Source organism: Neltuma alba, unplaced genomic scaffold (genome assembly GCF_004799145.2).
Source record: "Neltuma alba isolate B1F8T4 unplaced genomic scaffold, ASM479914v2 tig00012922_pilon, whole genome shotgun sequence".
NCBI lineage: Eukaryota > Viridiplantae > Streptophyta > Magnoliopsida > Fabales > Fabaceae > Neltuma > Neltuma alba.
This window is the reverse complement of record NW_021637289.1, coordinates 225,775-246,838: the sequence shown is the minus strand read 5'-3', so window position 1 is coordinate 246,838 and position 21,064 is coordinate 225,775. Positions and strand designations below refer to the sequence as shown.

The 21,064-nt window shown below is 36.1% G+C and overlaps 2 protein-coding genes and 1 pseudogene across 3 annotated transcripts; 2 read left to right on the top strand and 1 right to left on the bottom strand.

Moving 5' to 3' along the window:
* Window positions 1–409: 409 nt before the first annotated feature.
* Window positions 410–2,683, top strand: LOC114732678 (40S ribosomal protein S23-like; annotated as a pseudogene).
* Window positions 2,684–4,645: 1,962 nt separating this feature from the next.
* Window positions 4,646–6,820, bottom strand: LOC114732651 (dof zinc finger protein DOF2.1-like). The gene is made up of 2 exons (XM_028919972.1): window positions 6,463–6,820; window positions 4,646–5,849 (listed from the first exon to the last, which is right to left on the bottom strand). Exons 1-2 carry the CDS (start codon window positions 6,487–6,489, stop codon window positions 4,989–4,991), a joined length of 888 nt encoding a protein of 295 aa, XP_028775805.1. The 5' UTR covers window positions 6,490–6,820; the 3' UTR covers window positions 4,646–4,988.
* Window positions 6,821–16,170: 9,350 nt separating this feature from the next.
* On the top strand, window positions 16,171–20,581 carry LOC114732660 (arogenate dehydratase/prephenate dehydratase 2, chloroplastic). Of its 2 annotated transcripts, none has more exons than XM_028919990.1 (12): window positions 16,171–16,499; window positions 16,608–16,675; window positions 16,793–16,885; window positions 17,842–18,042; window positions 18,117–18,197; window positions 18,578–18,673; window positions 18,762–18,839; window positions 18,947–19,036; window positions 19,144–19,211; window positions 19,347–19,428; window positions 19,510–19,585; window positions 20,356–20,581. In XM_028919990.1, the coding sequence occupies exons 1-11, from the start codon at window positions 16,244–16,246 to the stop codon at window positions 19,567–19,569; spliced, it is 1,173 nt and encodes a 390-aa protein (XP_028775823.1). In that variant the 5' UTR covers window positions 16,171–16,243; the 3' UTR covers window positions 19,570–19,585; window positions 20,356–20,581. The 2 variants fall into 2 exon arrangements, with proteins under 2 accessions (XP_028775823.1, XP_028775822.1); XM_028919989.1 differs by lacking the exon at window positions 20,356–20,581 and adding an exon at window positions 19,964–20,182.
* Window positions 20,582–21,064: the final 483 nt, after the last annotated feature.

Genomic DNA, 21,064 nt, shown 5'->3' with positions numbered 1-21,064 from the left:
TTTGGTGACATGTTATTCACTTGTAGGGAATTAGGGCTTCATATATAACTTCCCATATTTTACTTCACTTAATTCATAAATAAAAAAAAGGTGGACCTAATATCTGAAAAAATCCATCGGGAAATGGTACGGACGCCCGCGTAAACTACTGCCAAGAAATCACATCCGCAATCGTTCGATCAATTGCTAATATCTATGTAGTTAGTCTTATCATCGTTTTCCTATAAAATTTCTAGATTTAACCAGAGGCTAAGAAGGATAGTTTGATAATCTTAAATCTAAAGTTTAATTTTATTTGCATTTTCGTTAGTTATCCGATATTTCATTTGATAAGCGCATCAAGGTTAGGGCTCACTCCATGGATTTGGCGGCATAGCAGGGAGTAGCTTCTTCTCGGCTCTTACTTGTTTGTCCGTCTCCGATCCTCCGCACAGAGCGGTTCGTTAACTTGTACTCTTCACCATGGGGTGAGTTTCGCTTTCCAGCGATGTTCCATTTTGCCTGCTCTACGTGTTTGTTTACGTCCAGAATCTTCGCGACAAAATTACTTGAGCGAATCCCGCAGTTGCTGTTAATTACGTATCATTTCGTTGTTGGGCTGAGTTGATGTTACCGATACCATCTGCTTGATTCAAAATTTCAATGTTGTAAAACTATGTTATGTGGTAACTTCGAGGCAACTCTTTTATTTCGATACCTCTCTTGATGTTTTCCATCTCCAATTTTTATCAAGTAATCATAGAATCCATCGAGTATATATTTGGCTGCGAATTGACAATATTTCAAATATCCTCCTTGATAAAACTATTTCAATATTGTTCTTAGAAGTTCCTGCATCTCGTCGTTTTGATGTCCGAGGAAAAGATCAGTAACAGTTTTGCAAGTTTTGCACATATTGTATGGTTGTTCTATGGGAAGTCGGTAACCTTGCTTTAAATTTTCTCTCTTGAACAAAAAAAAAATTTTCGGGCGACAATACGAGTATTTCGTAAGGACATGGATATGTTCTCGGAAGAGAATTTTTCTTGTGATTACCTTGCAACTAATTATAGTAACCTACGTTATTCAGTTGAGCACTCACTTGGAGCCAGTCTCGGTGCTCATCACTTTGATGAGCATTCTAAACTCATTAAATTTAGATCGTTTATATCTTAATTAGATGGTTCAAATTTGATTTTTTTTTATTTGTTCAAAATAATTATTTTAATATATATGGAATCTAAAATAAAGATAATCCCTTAACTATTATTTTTTTTCAAAAAATAGTTTTTTATTTAAAAATAATTAATTAAAAATTTTAAATTTGAACCGTTCAAATTAACTGTAAACAGTCTAGTTCTGATGAGTCTAGGATGTTCATCAAGATGATGAGTACTGAAACTGATTCTTTTTTTAATATGTTTTAACTATTGTTGGCTTCATTGTCTAAGATTATTTCTTTCTTTTTTTTTTCAATTTATCATTCCTGTAGTCTCTTTTGCTTATTAACCGGTCATTTAGCAATACTTTATGAAATGGGAGATAATTGATGTCTGGTCTTTCAGGTTCTTGTCATGTTTAATGGTATTTTTAGTTATTAAAGGTTGCAGCTAGCGTAGAGTGTCTGAATGATGGCATAAATAACAGTTATCTGGGAATTTTGTCTTAATGTCCATCTTTGCATTACCATTTTTGTCGAGCAACCTTATCTTACATAACTTTTTTAAGAAAATGAAGTGTCTACTCTTCTTTCATAAATTTGATTTTTGGTTGTTTCTCAAGCATGCTGCAAACGATGTCTTTGGTTAAAGCTGTGACTAAGTTCATATCTGCTGACATTTTTCTCCTGGTCAGGAAAACACGTGGTAAGGGAGCTGCTCGCAAATTGAGGTCCCACCGGAGAAGGCAGAGGTGGGCTGACAAGGCATACAAGAAATCCCATCTGGGTAATGAATGGAAGAAGCCATTTGCTGGATCCTCTCATGCTATGATGCTAGAGGCATTGTTCTCGAAAAGATGTGAGCCTAATCCTGTAGACGCTTTTTTTTAAAAATAAAAAATAAAAACTAATTGCTTAAAAGGCATTTGCACTCGGAGATTTGATATAATTTCTTACATAATATTCAACTCACGATCGCAACCCTTTTTAGTGGAATTGAAGCTAAGCAGCCAAACTCTGCCATCAGAAAGTGTGCTCGAGTGCAGTTGATCAAGAATGGGAAGAAGATTGCTGCCTTTGTGCCGAATGACGGTTGCTTGAACTTCATTGAAGAAAATGTAAGATTTCAGAAATTAAGATGAACATTAACAAGAGAGGAGTTGTTTTCGGTCTCAGCTCAAAAGTGCATGTTTGTTTATATGCAGGACGAAGTGCTGATGGCTGGATTTGGTCGAAAAAGGCATGCTGTCGGAGATATTCCCGGAGTTCGTTTCAAGGTTGTGAAGGTATCAGGGGTGTCCCTTTTGGCTCTCTTCAAAGAGAAGAAGGAGAAGCCCAGGTCTTGATTAATGTCATTTAGAAATCCTATCTTTGCCTTGGTAGGGATTTGAATATAGAATTCAGAAGTCGAATTGTGTTCTTTTTTGTCCGCCTTGTATGTTACATTCAAGTGCCTGATGCATGTGGAACCCGCTATTTCGATCATAACTTACGTGTTAGTTTATCGAACGATTTTGGGAGCATAGCGAACTCGTACATTGTTTACCTCTGCTTTCCCGCTTTTCTTAATCTCTGCTGTCGTGGAAATTGGAAACATGGCATCCGCCATCTATGTTTATTGCTACACTTAAAAGAGTGATTCTCATGAAAATTACTATTCAGCCTATAGCAATGTAATAACCCCGAATGGTCTCAGACTTCTTAAAGATCAAAAGCATTTGTGATGTAGACGATGTTGACGCTCCTGACATATAAAGCATATCTGGAGGAATTTTTTGTTTTCCTTGGGAACGGGGAATTCTGTAGGCGAATCAAACGAGGATGATGTATGAGCCTGCATCCCTGGATTTTGCTGCTTCAGTACTCTCACTGGCAGCTTTCAATCGATTATTTTTTGGGTACCCACTTGCAAGCTTCATGATGAGATTCCTAATGTTTCCCTTCTCACTCTCACTCTGCATATTCCATCTTGTATCTCAAATCTCAATGTTTATACTTGCTTTTTGTTTTTCCATCTTGGAAGAAGCGTTTTCCCTCCATGTATGTATTTATATTTGGTTGCTACTAAGCTAAGGGACAATTTTACTCGTTTTTGCTCCAATATGATGTGTAAAATTGGTTATTGAGAAACTACCACCATTTTGTTCTACGGAAAGCCTATAATGAATTCTTAAAAGTCCTCGTAGGAATTTACACTTTCAAGCTCTTTTGTGAGAACTGGGGGTTGCAAAGAGCAACCATAGCTCCAGAGTCCAGGGCGATTCAGATGGCCTTTTTAGTTTTTTTTTTTCGGCCGGGAATTTTTAGTTATTTAATTAGAGGGGCTTTTTTCTTATCAATTAAGTTGTTTATCAGTTCAGTAAAGCGCCAGGATTACTTAACGGCGTTTCAACTTTCAAGAAATTTGAAATCCTTTATACTCTCTCTAATCCTATATATAACATGTAATTATGAATCATCGAATTATATATATAGATAAAAAAAACTGATGAATAGTAACAAATATATATTTTTAGAATATTCTTTTTTATAGAGAGAGAGGGAGAATGAGTAAAAAAAGAGGTGTAAGAAATGTAAGTAATGCAGTGATATATACTGTGAGATATAATGAATAAACACAAAAATAAATCATTAAGTATATTTTATAAATAAATAATCCTATGGTTTTCTGGACAGAGTTGAAAAAAGCATTGGCGGGACGCCCGGTGAATTTGCAACGCCCACCCCCCCCCGGGGGTGGATTAAAAGGAATTTAAAACGCGATCCAGCCAATACGGTTGATTTGTCATTGATTAGAGAGGCAAATTCAAATAATTTTCAAACTGATTACTGACGTTTTCTCACGCCCAAATCCTAACATAGATTTGGTCTGCCAAGAGAGACAAAAATCCTTACCGAAGTTGGTGCACATGCTTCCCTGAAATTTCTACCGCTTAGGGACCCGAGAAATTCTCCATCGCATTCTTCTTCATTACATTTACTCTCTTCTTATGACAACAAAGTAATTATTTTCACGGTTTTTCACGCTCGAATAGTCAAATCTCAACATAATTAATATGATACTCTTTCCGTGATCTGATTATTGAGTTAATTTTATACTAAATATAACATTTATTTTTTTTATTTATCAATTTTTTAAAATTATCTATATTAGTACTCTAGCAATTATAATTAAATAGGAAAAAAAGGAAGGATATTGAGAAAGATAATTATAGTGTTTTAAAAAATATATATATCATATTTTTTATAATTAACTAATTTACTCAATTTTCTTAATCTAATCAAATTAGTTAAATAAGTATTACTTTAAAAGCTGGAGTATTAATTTATAAAAATATATTATCCGCGGGTCAGCAGTGTGATAATGTATGGCGGTACGACATGTTCTCACATTCTGCCTGACGCAATCATAGCAGAATATCTCGAGAACATCACTGTATTCAAAACTCAAAGGAGCTAAAAATATCGATTCCAACGGATCAGAGAGTTCAGACTCAGTCTGCAATCAGCCATGAAACATCACTTTCATTCTTTCTCCCTCCCTCTTCTTTTTGTCAAATAGGGAAATAATGATTCTTCATCTACTTTCTCTCCAACCCCCTTGACTATGATTGAAAAACAAAACAAATCCGAAATTTTCCTTACTCTACCAAACGGAAAAAGAGATTAAAAACTTACTAACAGCTGTTCATGTGAGAAAATTTGAAAACAAACAAAAAAAGGAGGCAAACAAGAAGACATGATGATTTGATTCAGAACCCAAGGAATGTTGAAAGTTTAAGACCGATAAATTCTAGTCAAACATGAGGGGAAATCATCACAGCCCTCTAATTGTTCTCTTTCGCAGTTTTTACATTAGGGGACTATTAAGAAGCCCGTGCCAAGATGACGTGAGACTGTTCCAATTCGCTCTCCCGGAATCAATTTCACCCATGCTTGTGTCTCCATTAAGCTGCCATGGAAGACCCCACAAAACCTTGGTATCACCTTGTTGTCTGCCATTGTAGATTTCTTGCTTCATGGTAGTGACAGTGACTGCCTGAGTAGTGGCTTTACTCACTTCTTGATCAAATGGAAGCATCATCTCTCCACTAGCCCCAGTAATTCCACAAGCATTACTGTTACTTCCGTTGTCCACCTCTCCCAAGTCCCCATTTCCATATCCATAGTACAGATTCTGAAGATTACTACTCTGTGTTTCAAGGAATCCACCGCGAAGTGCATCTAAAAATCCAGTATTTGTGGAAGAGAAGTTTCCAACAGAATTTCCCATCCCTGAATAATCATGGTCATCAAAACCCATGTGTCCGCAAGACTGCTTCTGGAGTCTAGCCAGTGCAAGAGTGAGGTCATTGGGGTCATATGATAATGGACGGAGTGTAGTGATGAGTGGATTGGAATTGGGTGTTAGTGATTGATCCTGAGCCCTTTTTGATGATGTAGAAGATGACGAGGACCTTTTGTTCTTCCTGCAGCCTCCACCCACTGGAACATTCCTCAGAGTTCCTCCTTTGGTCCAATATCTTCTGCAAGACTTGCAGAAATATCGTGGCTGGGAGAGGCTGTAATTGTTGTAGTAACAAAATTTGGTGTTCGTAGAGTCGCATCTCGGACAATTCAGGGCTTGTTCAGGTTGAGGTCTTGGCTTTCTCTCTTGATTCTGTGCCTTTGAACAAGCCAACATATTTTCCAGTGACTGGCTAGGCATTTGCTGCGAGATTGATTGAAAAAGAAAAAACGCGATGAAATCAGAAATGCATCTCTAAATCTCAGTTCAATCTAAGTGATATGTACATACATAGAATCACAAAGGTAAAGTTAAGGTCACCGGCCTGCCTTTTTTTTTTTTGGGGGGGGGGGATGAAGAGAAGGAGATCGAGGAGGCGCAGATTCATCTTTAAATTATTCCAAGATTTTAAAAAAATAAAAAGCATAAATTTCTTCAAAAGAAGTTCAAAAAATTCTGGTTCATAGCTAATTTCTGTTAACTTTGTTCACAAAGATTACGATGGGAAAGTTTGCCCTAACTTTCCCAGCTCAAAAGGAAATATATTATGTATAACAGCCATACAAATTAACTGCCAGAAGTTTCTTGTATATGCTCACTCTAAAATCTTCCCAGAAGAGGGGTGACAAAAATGAAATCGCTTAGAAGTTCGTTCGCTCGTTCATTATATTCTTCAGATTTCAGAATATACAAGCAACAAGCAAAATCATTGGACAAAAAAACTAATGTAACATGACTGGATGAAATTAAAGGGGAAGGAAGAAGAGGCGTGAGTAATTGCGAGCTATATATATATATATATATATAGAAATCGTACCTGGTGTTGTCCATTAGAAGGATCCATCCATACAATAATCAAATGAGCTGGCTTCAGTGATCAGAGGAAAAGATAAGCTTGCTGCAGAGGTAGATGTGTGCGTTTCTGTGATGAAGCTAGTTCGGGGAGAACAGAAGCGTAGCGAGGGAGAGAGGAGAGGGATCGGGGAGTTAAAGGAGCTGGGTTCGATGCATTTAGGCATGCAAAGTGAGAGGGAATGGAAGCACAGGACGGAAGATATATAAAGGACGAGGGAGAGAGAAAGAGTAATGATGGGGTATGCCGTACGAGATGATGGATGAGGTTGGCTTGCACGCAGAGGAAGCATTAAAGAAAATTCCAGTCCTTCTAATTCTAATCCCAAATCTCTCTTCTGCAACGCTTTCATTTTCATTTCATACGATGCAATCAGCAACCTTACAAATCACCCCCTCTCTCTATCTGTGGGTGGCTGGCGGGTCCCACTCTCGCGTGGATTCAACTATCAGCGGGGTCCACCTCACATCCCTCCACTACCGCTGCCCTCTTTGTCCTCTCTCTCGCACCTCCCCAATTCATCCGCCTGCGATCTACTCAGCCTCTTAACGCCGTGAGCCTCGTGTGCTCCAGTTCCCATATAGTGTATTCATTTCATCTTTACCTTTTTTTTTTTTTAAATTCCCCGTTTTTTGAGTAAAAATTTAAATAAATTGGCTCCAAAGACTCGTACACTCAAGAAAGATCTCACATTTTAATTATACTGAGAAATTATTAAGTAGTAAGATTGTCACGTTAGCAACAAATAAAAATTATTTTTTTAAGTTGGGTGTTGTGGATAAAATATTTGTTTAAATGAGTAAATAAAAACATTTGTTTTTTTTTTTGAATAAAAAAACATTTGTTTAATTAATTATTTTGACGGAATGATTTTGGGGGGTGCAGGGGACCCAGAGACAGAGAGAGAGAGAGAGAGAGAGAGATGAGGGGCGATGTTGGCGGTGGCTGTTTATGGCACAAAGCGGGTGGGACCCAGTGGGGGAAGAGAGAGAGAGGCCCTTTGACGCAACATTCTCTGAGGGGAAGAATTGTCGTGCTTTGTTTGTTGAGTGTCTTGGCCGATGTGAACTCTTCATCATTTCTCCGGACAAGCTCCGGACACCCCCCGACCCAAATTTACTCAACCAAAAAAAAAAAACGAAAGAAATTTCCACCCATATCCTGTGGGCCTCTTCTATTTGTTTATCTTGAATATTTTGAGCCCCCATATTTCACCACAATTAGGGCGCACCTTAGCTCAAACAACGTTCACGCAGAATATTTGTATTTTTTCAACAAAAAAAAGCGACATGATTTTTGCATAACAACAATAAAAAATCATTTTAGTTAAATTTTATATTTAGAATTGGAAAAAAAAAGTACTCGATGTTGATAAAACAAAAGCACACGTATCAATAATTGAATGGGTAGTTTGGGTTTTGGCCTCAAGGGGTGGGGTCGCCTCACCCTCATTGATTACCGTCAATTATAATATGTGCGCATTCCTCCTGACTAGTCTCACCCGCAGCCCCTCACGCTCACGCTCACACATGTATTCCGCCCCTTCTTTGCAAACGCATAAAACTGTATATTTCTTTAGTTTTTAATATAAAAATTAGATCGTTAATTTAAAAAATTATTTGGTCAAAAATTAAAAATATTAGTTAAAGTGATTATTTATAGTAAATGTGTATTCATTTTTTAAAATTATCGTCTTTAGTCATATACATTTAAATTATTCTTTTGTGAGAATCCTTACAATTATTATGAATATTTTAGAAAAAAAGCTATAAATTTAGGAGACAAAATGAATTAAGGTTTTATATCTAATACCAAATTTAACTTTCAGCTAGTTCTCATGTTAAGGATAAGATGTATTACAATTAAAGAGATCACGTCCTTGGGTCACTTGTAAGTTAAAGATAACGAGATTCATCCTAAATGTTGTATCACGCATGAAAAAATGTGTAAATTAATTTTATGTGATCAATATAGTACACGATGATGACATGTGAAAAATGAGGGCCCCGAAGTGAAGCAACAAGCCTAGTGTGTGCGTGTGTATATTTTCTTCTTCTTTTTTTGCCAACATATATATTTTGGCTATATATTACTCTCTCTTTAAACACCCACTAGAATATGCTTATTAAAAGAGTGCAGAGATTAATTAAGACAAGACAAATTTTTATATATGGTACTGATCATAATACTACCTTCGGTCTTAATTATAAGACCTAGTTGACTAATTTAAAGAGATTAAAGAAATAAGTTAAATTAGTTTTTGTAATAAATAGGTACTACTTTTTTTAAAATATCTTTACTAATCAACTACATTGGCTAGGACTACCATTATTAGAAGAATTACCTTAGAAAAAAATACATAAATATAAGAGACGAAGTAGATTGGATTCTTATATTTAGAATCAAAATAAAAATCAAATAAAATCTTATATTAAGGACCGGAGATAGTATATTTGAAAATGAGGGAATGATCGTATGGTAGTCATCATCATTCCTCGCCAATACAGAATGATTAATTTCGTCTTCCAGCTTCCTCTGATTATTCTCACACATGCTGTTTTGTCGTTTTGCTGTTGTGGAAAAGCATTATTGTCCTTTTTGACTCATCATTTTTATTGAAACTTCATTCAAAAGCTAACTCCCATTATTAAGGCATCAGATTCTCATTAGTTGTTGATTTTATCCCGTAATCCATCTCAGATCCACCCCCCTTCCAATTTTCTTTCAACTTCCAAATGTAGTACTGGTACTCTCTATATTTGTCCGATAGTATATAATTCTGACATTATGCATGGATGCATGAATGTTATAATTGATTAGCACTAGTCAGTATGCTTTTACAGGATGACAGAAAATATGTGTGTGTGTGTGTGTTTGAAACAACGCATCTAATGCCAAGTCACAGACAATGCAATTTTTGTTAGCAAGTACAATCTTGCTTCCTATGCTAATTAGCTTTATAAAAATAGGTTTATTTAAAAAAAAAACCATGTCCGCGAAACCAGATAACTAAAATGGAATAAACAGTTTCTGGCCCAAAAGAGAGAAGATAACAACTAATAAGAGAATTTCAGTACACTGTCTCTTGTTTCTGATGCTGATTAGATTTTTATTTTCAGCGCGAGTGAGAAAATCTTTGCTGGCTAATTAAATAGCAGACTGCGACATTAATTCTATTTAATGTTTAGATTAAGAAAATGCGCAAGACAATAAGAAATAGCTGGCAATGAGATTTAATCATCTAACACGAAAGGCATCATGCATGAACAATACCGTGTTACGTTAGTCGTGGGAAATAATTAGAGAAAGCGAACCCTTTTTTCAGCATATAACATCATAATATATTCTCTTGTACTTAATATAAGACTTAAATTCACTTTTATCTCTCAAATTTATAATATTTCTTTTAAAACATCCCTATTATTAATTGTAAGGGATTTTTAGCAAATGATAGTTTAAATAAATGTGATTAAAGATGGTAGTTTAGAGAGATCATTGTTATAATTAACCAACTCAATTAATCTCTTCAATCTCCTATATTGATAATCTCAGAGGAAGAGTAGCATGAACTTCATTATCGTCATGTATATATGACTATGGACTTAATGGTCCCAACCACCATAATGTGCATCGAAGAGTAAAAGCAGCGCTGCCATGATTTCCAATTTTTATGGGTTGTCAACCATTACTATTCAATTTGCTGATTAAAAATTGACCAAAAAATGGGTCATTAAAAATTTAAAAATGCCGTCGTTGATTTGGATTTAATCACCGCATCATTGGCGGAGGATAATGAAGGTGAAGAAAGATGATTGGAGGAAGCAGGAATATGTGGTGGGCCATGGATTGTAGGGTGGGGCACAGAACATGAACATCATGGAGCTCAGTCATGTTCGGTTGACTGGTCAAACAGAAGTACTACTAGTCAAAGAAACACAGGGAAACGAGGGGAAAGTAAAAGAGAGAGTATATATATAATGTAAAGTAAGTAATGGGAAATGTGCGCCCAACATGGCCAATACAAAAGATACGGTGATGTGGCTCGTATTGGCATTTTTGTGAAGAAAAGAATCTGGTGTTCCCACTTCCTGCTTTCTTTTCTTACACAAAGAATCTTTGTCTCTTTGCTTTGAAGTTGATATCTCCTCACTTGATTTCTTGTGCCACTTTCGGTCTAATCTGGAAAACATTTCTTAATTCCCAAGGTGGATGCTATGCGATTCACATTTTAGTACATACAATTTTTTTAATTAAAAAAAAAACGCATAGCTAGTCGTCCATGAAAGAATATAAAAATTCACACAAATTATGCGTGTTAACATTGATAATTCAATACGAGCTGCAAAGTAAGGGATAATTCAATTATCCAGTAAAAGATACTACCTCCACACTTAATATAAAAGCCAGTTAATTAATTTAAGTAAGCTAACAAAATTAGTTAAGTTAGTTATCCGTAACAAATAGAAGTTATTTTTCTTAAAATATCCTTACTGATCGAATATATTAACTAGAACTACTATTATTAGAGACTACTAAAAAAAAATATAAACATGAGAGATAAAGTGGATTGAAGTTTTATATTTAAAATTAAAATAAAAATCAAATAAGCTCTTATATTAAAGATTGAAGGTACTATTTTATTTACAACCTCTCATCATTGGTTTTAATTTGGCCAGAGCACCCGTTTCAATTATATTGTTCACGTACAGGTCTTAGGAGCGTGGAAGACTAGATATCGATGCAGAACATACACGCATGCCAAAATGAATAGTTCACAGATTCATATGAAATAAATCTGATGAGAATTTGAGAGTTAGATGTGATATTTGATGGAAAGAAGGAAAAAACAGCTGAGATGTTTATTCAAGCAGGCATAGCTGGGAAGTAGGGAGTAAACTCGATGTGATATGATTCTATTGTTCTTTCTCCCAAGTTTCTTACTCTCTCTTAACACAGATGGCATGGCAGTTTCTTGCTCTCTCTATTATTCTTCCTCCAAGGTTCTTACTGTCCCTAACACATGCAGATGGCGTGGCATGGAAGCGGGGGCTACAAGAATGCTTGTGAGTGTGAATGGGAAAAAGGAGGGAGAAGATCCTGGGAAGGGATATGGTCGGTGATAGTGGGGCCCATGTCACATGAGAATGGGACACGTGGCAGATGGAATGCGGCCACGAGGCTTGATAAGAATATCTCAGTTTACGAGGAAATAACAAATTGAATGAGCCGTAGGAGACTATTAGGATTGATAGGTGAAAAATTGTTTTTTGGGTGGCCCCTTTGGCGGCCAGTCACTGGGGCCCCCTTGTCTGGATGTAAATAAACGATATTTTAGGGCATCAGCCACAATGTCCGTTTGTTTGAGGATTACTGTACTAATTGGGCAGAGAAAACATTAGAATATTAATGAGTAATGAAGACAACGGGAAATGTGAACAAGAATGAAGGAATCTAGTAGCAACAGAGGTGAACTCACTCATGACTCATGAGTCATGATAGGTTTACTTGAGGTAGAAGATAGGGCAGGATGCTGTGTCACGTGGACACCATCATGATGATGATGAATGAAAGGCTATACGCGGAGACACGTACCAAGCCAAACGTCATTCGTTTTAGTGTCGGCGTAATGTGAGATCCAAGAGACGATGGAGAAGGATTGAATGAATGATGAATGCGTGGACGGCACAGAAACGGAACGGCGTTATGATTATATCATCATCATCATCATCCGTTATTCCAGGCTCTGAACTTCACATTCCTTTCTCTTAATTTTTCCAACGTGATCAATGCGAAGCCCTGGGCCCCTCGCCCAAGGGTGGGGCCTGCTTTATTTTATTTTGGGTTAATATAATGCCCTGTTATATCATTTGCCCTTATTTTAGTCTTGGTATTGATTTTGACTTTAGTCTGTGTAGTTTAATAAGAACTATAACTGAAGTTTGCTGGTGTGCCACCAACCCTGTTTTATTTGTTGACATGAAATGCTGACTTGGTAGGCTGACTGTACATGATTTTAATTGAAAAAAACATCTTCTCCTTCGTGGAATCACTGTGTTCTTACAGTTGTTTCGTTGAAGTTCAAAGCTCACTCTTCCACGAGAAGAATAAGCAACAGTCGACGTCCTCCATAGATCATGTTGTTAGATCAAAGCTCCAAAGATATGGCCTTGCAAAGAATGGAGAACACATGTAAAGATACAAATCTTGCCGACAATAAACAAAAAAAATTCTCCAAATTAAATCCTATATTTGTTGCGTTTGTCATTAAGTTTCCTTTTATCATTATTAATAGCGCCCCCACTGCACAAAAACAGAAAGACAAACGAAAAAGAGAACACACAAAGGTTGTCTTATTTTTGGCTGGATTCAACTTTAGGTTGATTTTTAGCTTTTTACTCCATCACCGTCTCATTCTGCAATGTGCTCTTCCGCTGGCTTGTTCAGGATCAAATTTGCTTTCAGCCATCTCTGTTTTTCATTCAAGAAACAGAGATAAACAAAGCCATGAATGCGAAGGTTATAAGCACGAAGATTTTTCCAGTGACAAAGCAATTGTATCTTGGTGTCTTATATATAGCATGGAGTTTGTTCAATAATACATATAACTTCTCATATGAAAATAATGTTTTGGCAGTAAAAAAGAAAGGCATCTGCGAGAAGAGTGATAAGGAACATAAATTTGCAAAGATGTCTTTCCTATTAAAATTAAGGAACAAATGTTATATTAACTTTTTTTATGTTAGGTTTTCCTGCGCTTTTAATTTAATTCAATCTCGATAGCTAAATTATTCACCACAAGATTGAGTATAAATTTCCTGATGAAGGCTTTTTTTAATTGAAAAAAATGTTTTAATTTAATTTATTCATCATCGGCTTCACTCTGAAAGCCCTCAGCCATGCATCCTGAAACAAAGACTCACACGTACCATTCTTAAACAGAGATAATAAATACTACCTTCAGTCGTAATTATAAAAATCTGTTTGTAAAGTAAATAGGATCCTAGAATTAGGACGGGAGGTAGTATATGACTTGGAGATTGATTGCATATCTCAACCACCAACTGCAAAACAAGCAGCCGTGTAGGGAAGAGGGTTAAGGAAGGAAACAAAAAAGGAGCTGTTGTTTTTCATCATTAAGAATTCCTAACCCACATGTTCGTGATTAGTGCCGCAAATCCAATCAATTACTCGCGCACCAGCACCTAGATTCACTCGCTCTCACTATAGGGTTTACTACCAAGACAGTACAACATGATTGCGATTTGTTCGTGACTGTGCCAATAAAATAAGTTAATAATTAAATAAGATATGTGCGTCGGTCCAACTTGCCACCACTGTCGCCTAGTTGCGGCACAGTTCAAGATCTGTGAGCTAAGCATGCGTGTATTGTCCATTTAATTTGCTTAATACTTTAGGAATATTCAATGACGAGAAATCTAGGACTTCAGTTTTTTTTTCTTTGGTCGGGATTGATTTATCAACGTTGAGACTCAAGCGTGACGCGTACAAAGCCTTACAGGCATCCTTGCCGTTTCGTTTTCAAAATCTTTATTCGGATTTTCCTGTTTCACACTCTCCTCTGCCTCTTATTAGATAACGTGCACATTATTTAATAATCCTATTTTGTCCATTGCTTATTGACTTTTGTTGCTTACCAACACATATCCTAAACTGTATATTTTTCTTTTGGATGATATATGCTAAATATGTCGAGAATATGAACGCACTGTCTTTTCATTAATCATCATTCACGCTTGAACACGAGTTGGAGTCAGATGCTTATTCCGCTCTAAACTAGTGGCTGGCGCGCGCGTCTTATTGTCGGGCAGCAAGAAAGGATCCATGTTTTGTTACTTTGTTCGGCTGAGCAATGTTGATTTCAAAATTTGTTTCGCAAGCCCATCGAGTTACGCACGTTCCCGCGAGCTTCGGGTTGGGCCGATATTGGTTATGTCACCTTCCTGGGCCTCATATGGCTGAAGTAGACGCAAGAAAGAAGAAGAAAAATCAACTCAATACTAACAAATTATTAGTTGAAATAGTAAGCGGTTTAATTCTTGAAAAAAAAAATACAAGTTTAAATTTTCAAAAGTGTACTTATTGGGGAGATTTTAACTTTAACGCTCCTGGCTCGACAAAAATTAGTCTCGAACCCAAAATAACTTAAGAATACTCTGAGTTATATTTTAAAAAAATCAACTCAGCAAATGGAAATCAACACAGCTAAAATTTATTGAAAGGGGTTAACTTTTTATACCACGTTGAATCATGGTTTAAATTCCTACTGAGAGATGTGCTAATATTTAGTATTAGACAATACTCTGAACATGATTACTCTCAATAAGAGAATCTGTGATTAAAAAAAGAGACTCAACACACCAAGCATTTAGATAGTCTAATTTGGAGAGCAGCTTGCTTCATGTTGTGGATATGCCAAACCAGCAAAATGTGGGTTGTGGAGGATCTGAATCACCCCAAGAAGAATCTTAATAGCGGATGCGAAGCCAAGTACGTGATGGGAAGACCCTGGAAGATTCCAGGGCAACATGGACAGAGAGCATCAAAAGGAGCTGTCGTTTATGAGAAGATAAAGTAACAAAATCGAAATGCACAGGCGAATACAACATTCGTACGAGGGATTGGAAGAAAAAGAAGAAAGAGAAAATTTTAATAAATTCAATTTAAAAATTTTGAAAAAGGAGGGTTATAAATTTTGATTAAAAAAAACGTAAAACAAAAGAGTAAGTAAAATTAATTATAAACTTTTAACCTCATTTTTATTTTTTCAAAATTGAGTGCATTAAAATTTTTCTCTCTTCTTTCCATCCTTCTATTTTCCTTATATCAAGGGGACTATAAATGGCAAAAACAAAGAAATACCTACATTAACAATCATAAAACGACTCAACTCAAAGCGCGTTAACCAACAGTCTAGCACGTCAGGTTCAACTTCTGCGATGTGTCCCTTTGGGGGGACGATTTGAGTAACTCCTTTAAATACAAACAAGAATATTACAAACTACTCGTACATTTTAGACATAGGCTGGCGCTGGCATATTTATTTAATTTTTCTCCTTTGGGAAAAAAGGGGACAGCTTCTTGAAACTAGACTGTTATGGTATACTCATTTGGTCTGATTTATAAGACAGAGAAAAAATATTTTTAATTCTATTTATATAGTATTGAGAAAATTTTTTTGTATAGATACACGATTTTTTTTCTTATTTATTATTGAGTTGATTTTGTTTATATGAAGTATAATATATATTAAGTAGAGATAAAATTAAAAAATTATTAAATTTTAAATAAGAATTAATAAAATTTAAAATTTTTTTAATATATATAAAACATGTACGGTCAACGACAATTAATACTATCTTCGGTCCTAATTATAAGAGTCAGTTGACTAATTTGATGAGATTAATAAAATAAGTTGAGTTAGTTATTTGTCCTAAATAGGTATTGTCTTTTCTAAAATATCCTTACTAATCAAGTATATTGGTTAGAACTCTTATTATTAGAAGGGCTGCTTTGAAAAAAATGTATAAATATAAAAGATAAAATGGATTGAGTTTTTATATTTAGGATCAAAATAAAAATTAAACAAAGTCTTATATCAAGTACGGGAGTTAGTATGATTTGTGAAGAATTGATGGGTCCTGCGGCCCGCGAAAACAGACTCTGAAATTACCGCTTCGGTGCTCCGTCAAGTGCGACCACAGAAGGGCTGAAGCTGTCAGCTCCAATGGCGGCCTCTATGGCAGCATCACGATTATCCCATTTCCCCTGTCATGCGAGACACCAATCTTCGCCGCTCGATACCCCACCGCTAACCACCTTCAAACTGCCCGATTCTCATCCGAAACGCTACCGAAGCCTTTCTGTTCGCGCTTTACGTCAGGGAGAGAACGAGCTCAACACGAACCCCCAAGCTCTTGATTTGCCAAGTGCTGCTGACTTCCCAAGTGACGTCGTTTCCAAAGACATGCTCGCCCTTCCGCGTATGAATTTCGTCATTTCTTCCTCCTCCCACCCCCCTCCCTGTCGGGGTTTGATTTGGGTTGATTTGGGGTTGTGAATTATTTTCGGGATTTTGTGATTTGTTTCAGGGCCATTGTCTTCCGCTCAGTTCCCTGGTTCAGTTTCTGATGGATCTCGCCTTCGTGTGGGATACCAGGTAATAGCATAAATAAAGACGCGTTTGTAACTTTTTATTGCATTTGCTTCCACCCACCTAAAGTTTAATTTCGCTGGTAATATTTTTTATTTTCTATTCCTACTCTTGCAATTTCAGGGAGTTCGTGGCGCTTACAGCGAGTCAGCGGCACAGAAGGCCTACCCAAATTGCGAAGCAGTGCCCTGTGATGAATTTGACACCGCTTTTGAAGTAAAATTTTAACCGTTTGTCCTCTCTCGTCATCTTGTCCATGCTGTTTGATTAAAATATATTCAACCTTAAGTCTCTGATTTCATCGGTGGTAATAGTTTCGTGGCTTCTATGTGTGTTATCCCCCAATGTTGTCCAGAATTAGTATATAATATTTTCATCATTCTACTTACTGACATGCACCATCGCTTTTGTTTTAGTGTTTCACTAGGAGATGTGGCCAGACGTGGAGTCTAAGGTCACATAGTTCATGTCACAAATTGTGGGAGATAACCTAGTAATAGTAACTGAATGAGTGCCATTATTTCATTTGTTTACTGAAGAATGTTATTTTCTCTCTCGAACTTTGCTAAAGAATGTTAGAAGTTATGGGAGGGTAAAATATGTACTCCTTACTACCACAGTAGGCTTTCAAGGATCGCAAAGCATTTGGGCTGGGTCTATAACAGATTGTTACACCTGCAACACCCTCTCATACCTTTAGTAGCCGAATTCTTTGTAACGGTTCTATTTATTGAAACAAATTCATGCAAATTAGTAACTCTAGTAGAGAACTTAGTTACAGGTACTGACTTACTGTCATTGCTTCTTTTCTTTGTTGAATAATATTATCTTAGGTCGAACTTTGCTGAAGAGTTTTATAAGTCATGGAATTATAACATATTTGCTCGTCACCATAGTAGGGCCTCAAGGAGCGCCAAAGAGTGAGCCGAGTTTGTAATAGGATTTTCATGCTTGTGGGATTGTTGAAAACCCTATGCTGTGCCTATAATCTACTATACTCTCATGCCTTAGTAGCTTAATTCTGTGCAATGGCTCAATTTATTGAAAGAAAGTCATGAAAATTAGTTCATAGTTTCTTATCATTGTTTGCTTATTTAGTTGTGTGGATGGTTTCCAAGGGGCCCTTTTTAACTTTTCATTCTCTCCCTCCCTCCTTGGATTCTCCTTTACAGGCTGTTGAAAGGTGGCTTGTGGACAGAGCAGTTTTACCGATTGAGAATTCTCTAGGAGGGAGCATTCACAGAAATTATGACCTCTTACTTCGGCACAGGTTGCATATAGTGGGAGAAGTAAAATATGCAGTTCGCCATTGTCTATTGGCCAATCATGGTGTTAAACTTGAGGATTTAAAGCGGGTACTTAGTCATCCACAGGTGTGCCTTAACATTTTTTAGCTTAACTTCTGTTGTTTCTCATCCAACACTCATATCAGACGATCATTTTTCAGGCTCTTGCTCAGTGTGAGGACACGTTGACGAGTTTGGGATTGGTCAGAGAAGCAGTAGATGACACAGCTGGTGCTGCGAAGGTAAGCCTGGATTTAGTGAAAAGCTATTTTTTGAACATCGTTTCGGATGTTTCTGCTGGCCAATATTAACAATTGATGTTTTTTGGGGTAATAATCATGGCGTTGTTGTAACTGTACCCACTTTTTCTGGGTAAGTTATATTATCCACCATCATATTTATGAGCATTTTATGGATTTGACAGTTTTAGAATGATAATTATTCTTTCTAAGTGGGTCTTCCTGGGTTGTGTACTGCCTATCTTGTAATGTCATCCCAAGTTCCATCATATTCTTAAAATTGGACTTCTTCATTTTCGTAAAAAGGACTGAAATTCTGTTTTTGATAGTACTGTCAACTTGTTAATCAATACCACTTACCCTAATATATTTATAAATTCTAGCATGTTGCTTTCCACAAACTACGAGATGCAGGAGCAGTTGCTAGTTGTGCTGCTGCCGAGATTTATGACTTGAATATACTTGCTCAAGACATTCAGGTTTGGGTCCAAGGCTTTCAAGCTTTTAATTCGTGCTAGTTAAAGTCATGTTCAAGGTGGGCATGGTCATTCATGGATGTTTTGGCAGGATGATGGTGATAATATCACTCGATTTTTGATGCTGGCCCGAGAACCTATTATCCCAGGCACAGATAGGCTATTCAAGGTATGGTCGGCTGGAAGCTCTTGTGGAAGCAGAAGTTGATATTACTGCATTGAATTCATCAGATGCTGTACTAACTATTACTGTTGATTGTGGCGTGTTATTGTCAGACAAGCATAGTTTTTTCTTTAGAGGAGGGTCCTGGGGTACTTTTCAAGGCACTTGCTGTTTTTGCTCTGCGACAAATTAACCTTACAAAGGTGTGTTGCCCTTTTGATGCCTGCCGTTATATATTTATATATGGGTGTATATATATTGCTCCAATTTATGCTTTGGAAATTTCTAATTTTGTTTTGTTTCTAAACAGATAGAAAGTCGGCCATTGAGGAACCAACCTTTACGAGCATCATCTGATGATAACAATAGTGGGCCCAAGTATTATTGCTAAAACCATAGCTACAATTTTCCCCACTAATAGCACCAATCTGTGGATCTTTTAACTTGATCAGATTAATCTAAAATATCGTGCTGATAAGGAGTTTGTGCTGATTAATCATGTGTCTTAATCAGGTATTTTGATTATCTTTTCTATGTGGATTTTGAAGCATCAATGGCTGATCAGAATGCACAAAATGCCCTAGGGCATCTAAAGGTACGCTGTTGGTTTAATCTTGAGGCATAAATAAAGGGTTTATCTGTGAATGGATACACTTTGAATCAGTTAACTTTACAGGAGTTTGCTACATTCCTGCGAGTGCTTGGGAGTTATCCAGTGGACACGAGTACGGCATAAATAGTCCTCTGAAGAGGTCAGCAGCAATTAACTGAATATTCGTACACCTTGAATTTTCATGATATCGTGCTCCACATATCTACTGTTATTCTCCTCTAGGTCTGTCCTCAAGAAAGTTTTTCTTTGTCCCAACCCCGGATTTATTCATTTTCTTTCCCCTTTTACTCTTTGCTGCGGTATTTAATACTCCCCCCGTTTTTTCCCCTGGAGCTGCTGTTATTTTGTCACATTTAAGCTTTACTGTATTATTAATTTTGTAAGAACTACCTTTCCCCCCATAAGAAAAACATGTAGTGTATATGCATCTGTACATTAATATCCACCGCTTCTTTCTTGGTTTTGGCAAGAATCGTTTTTAAGTTTTAATTTCTGATGTTTATAAAAACTAATGCAGGATTCACGATGCTCATATACAGTATACTTAAGGTAGTGTGTGGCATGGTTCTTTCAATTGTGAATCCATTTTCCTAGATATATAGGGTTACACTTTGCCATTCTTCAGTAGAGAATTGAAGGGGAGAGTTATATTGGTTGTATACAAGTTCCTTAAGATTTTGAAGGTCTTCCTTGAACAGTTGCTATTTATTTATTGAAATTCTTTTCGCTTTAGATATTTCTTCTCTTTTGCTGACAAAAAAATTTCTTTTCTCCTCTCTGTTACGTTTGTGCTGTTTCATTATGAGCAAGACTACGTAGCCCCATTTAAATTACAGCTTTGTAGCCAAATGTAACTCAATTATCCCGTTGGTTGTATTATTATCTTAGCTATTTGTGATTGGATTACAGCTTTGCGGCCATTGCTTCGCAAGGCGGGACCCATTTGGTGTGGCAACCACAGACTACCGAGTTAAATGAAAATCTTCGTCGAGATATTAGTCATAGAGGGCAACGCCATTCAAAATTCGCCTAACGATCTCGAATTCGTCACGTTAACAGACAAGAAGAAATTTTTCAAACAAAAGCCTTGTAGAAGCCGATATTACTTTTGCCCATTTTTCAACAATTTTTCCAAATAAGTATTTCTTCTGATTTTTAATATAAGAGTTAGTTAGAAATTTAATTTGATTCTAAATATAAAATTTTTATTTATTTTGTAATGTATATTTATTCATTTTGTTTTCAAGTGAAGAAAACATTTATTTATTATAAATAATTAAATTAATTTTTTTATTATTGACATTAGTTATCTAGCTAGCTGCTTTGAAGTTAATATATATTCTCTGTGGTTTGAAATATAAACTAAATTTTGTTAGAGGGGTTTAGTTTTGTTTGTAAGATAATATTCATTTTTATCTAAATATTTAGTGAGTTTTTTTTTTCAATTTTAGTCTCCTCATTTTTTTTCTTTTTTGATTTATTTATTATATTTTTCACTTATTCTTTTTATTAGTAAGGGTATATTTGGAAAAAAATACATTTATTACAGATTTATTGTTTTAAACTGATTTGAACTAATTTTTTGATAAGTGTAAATGTATAAAATTTATTTTATATT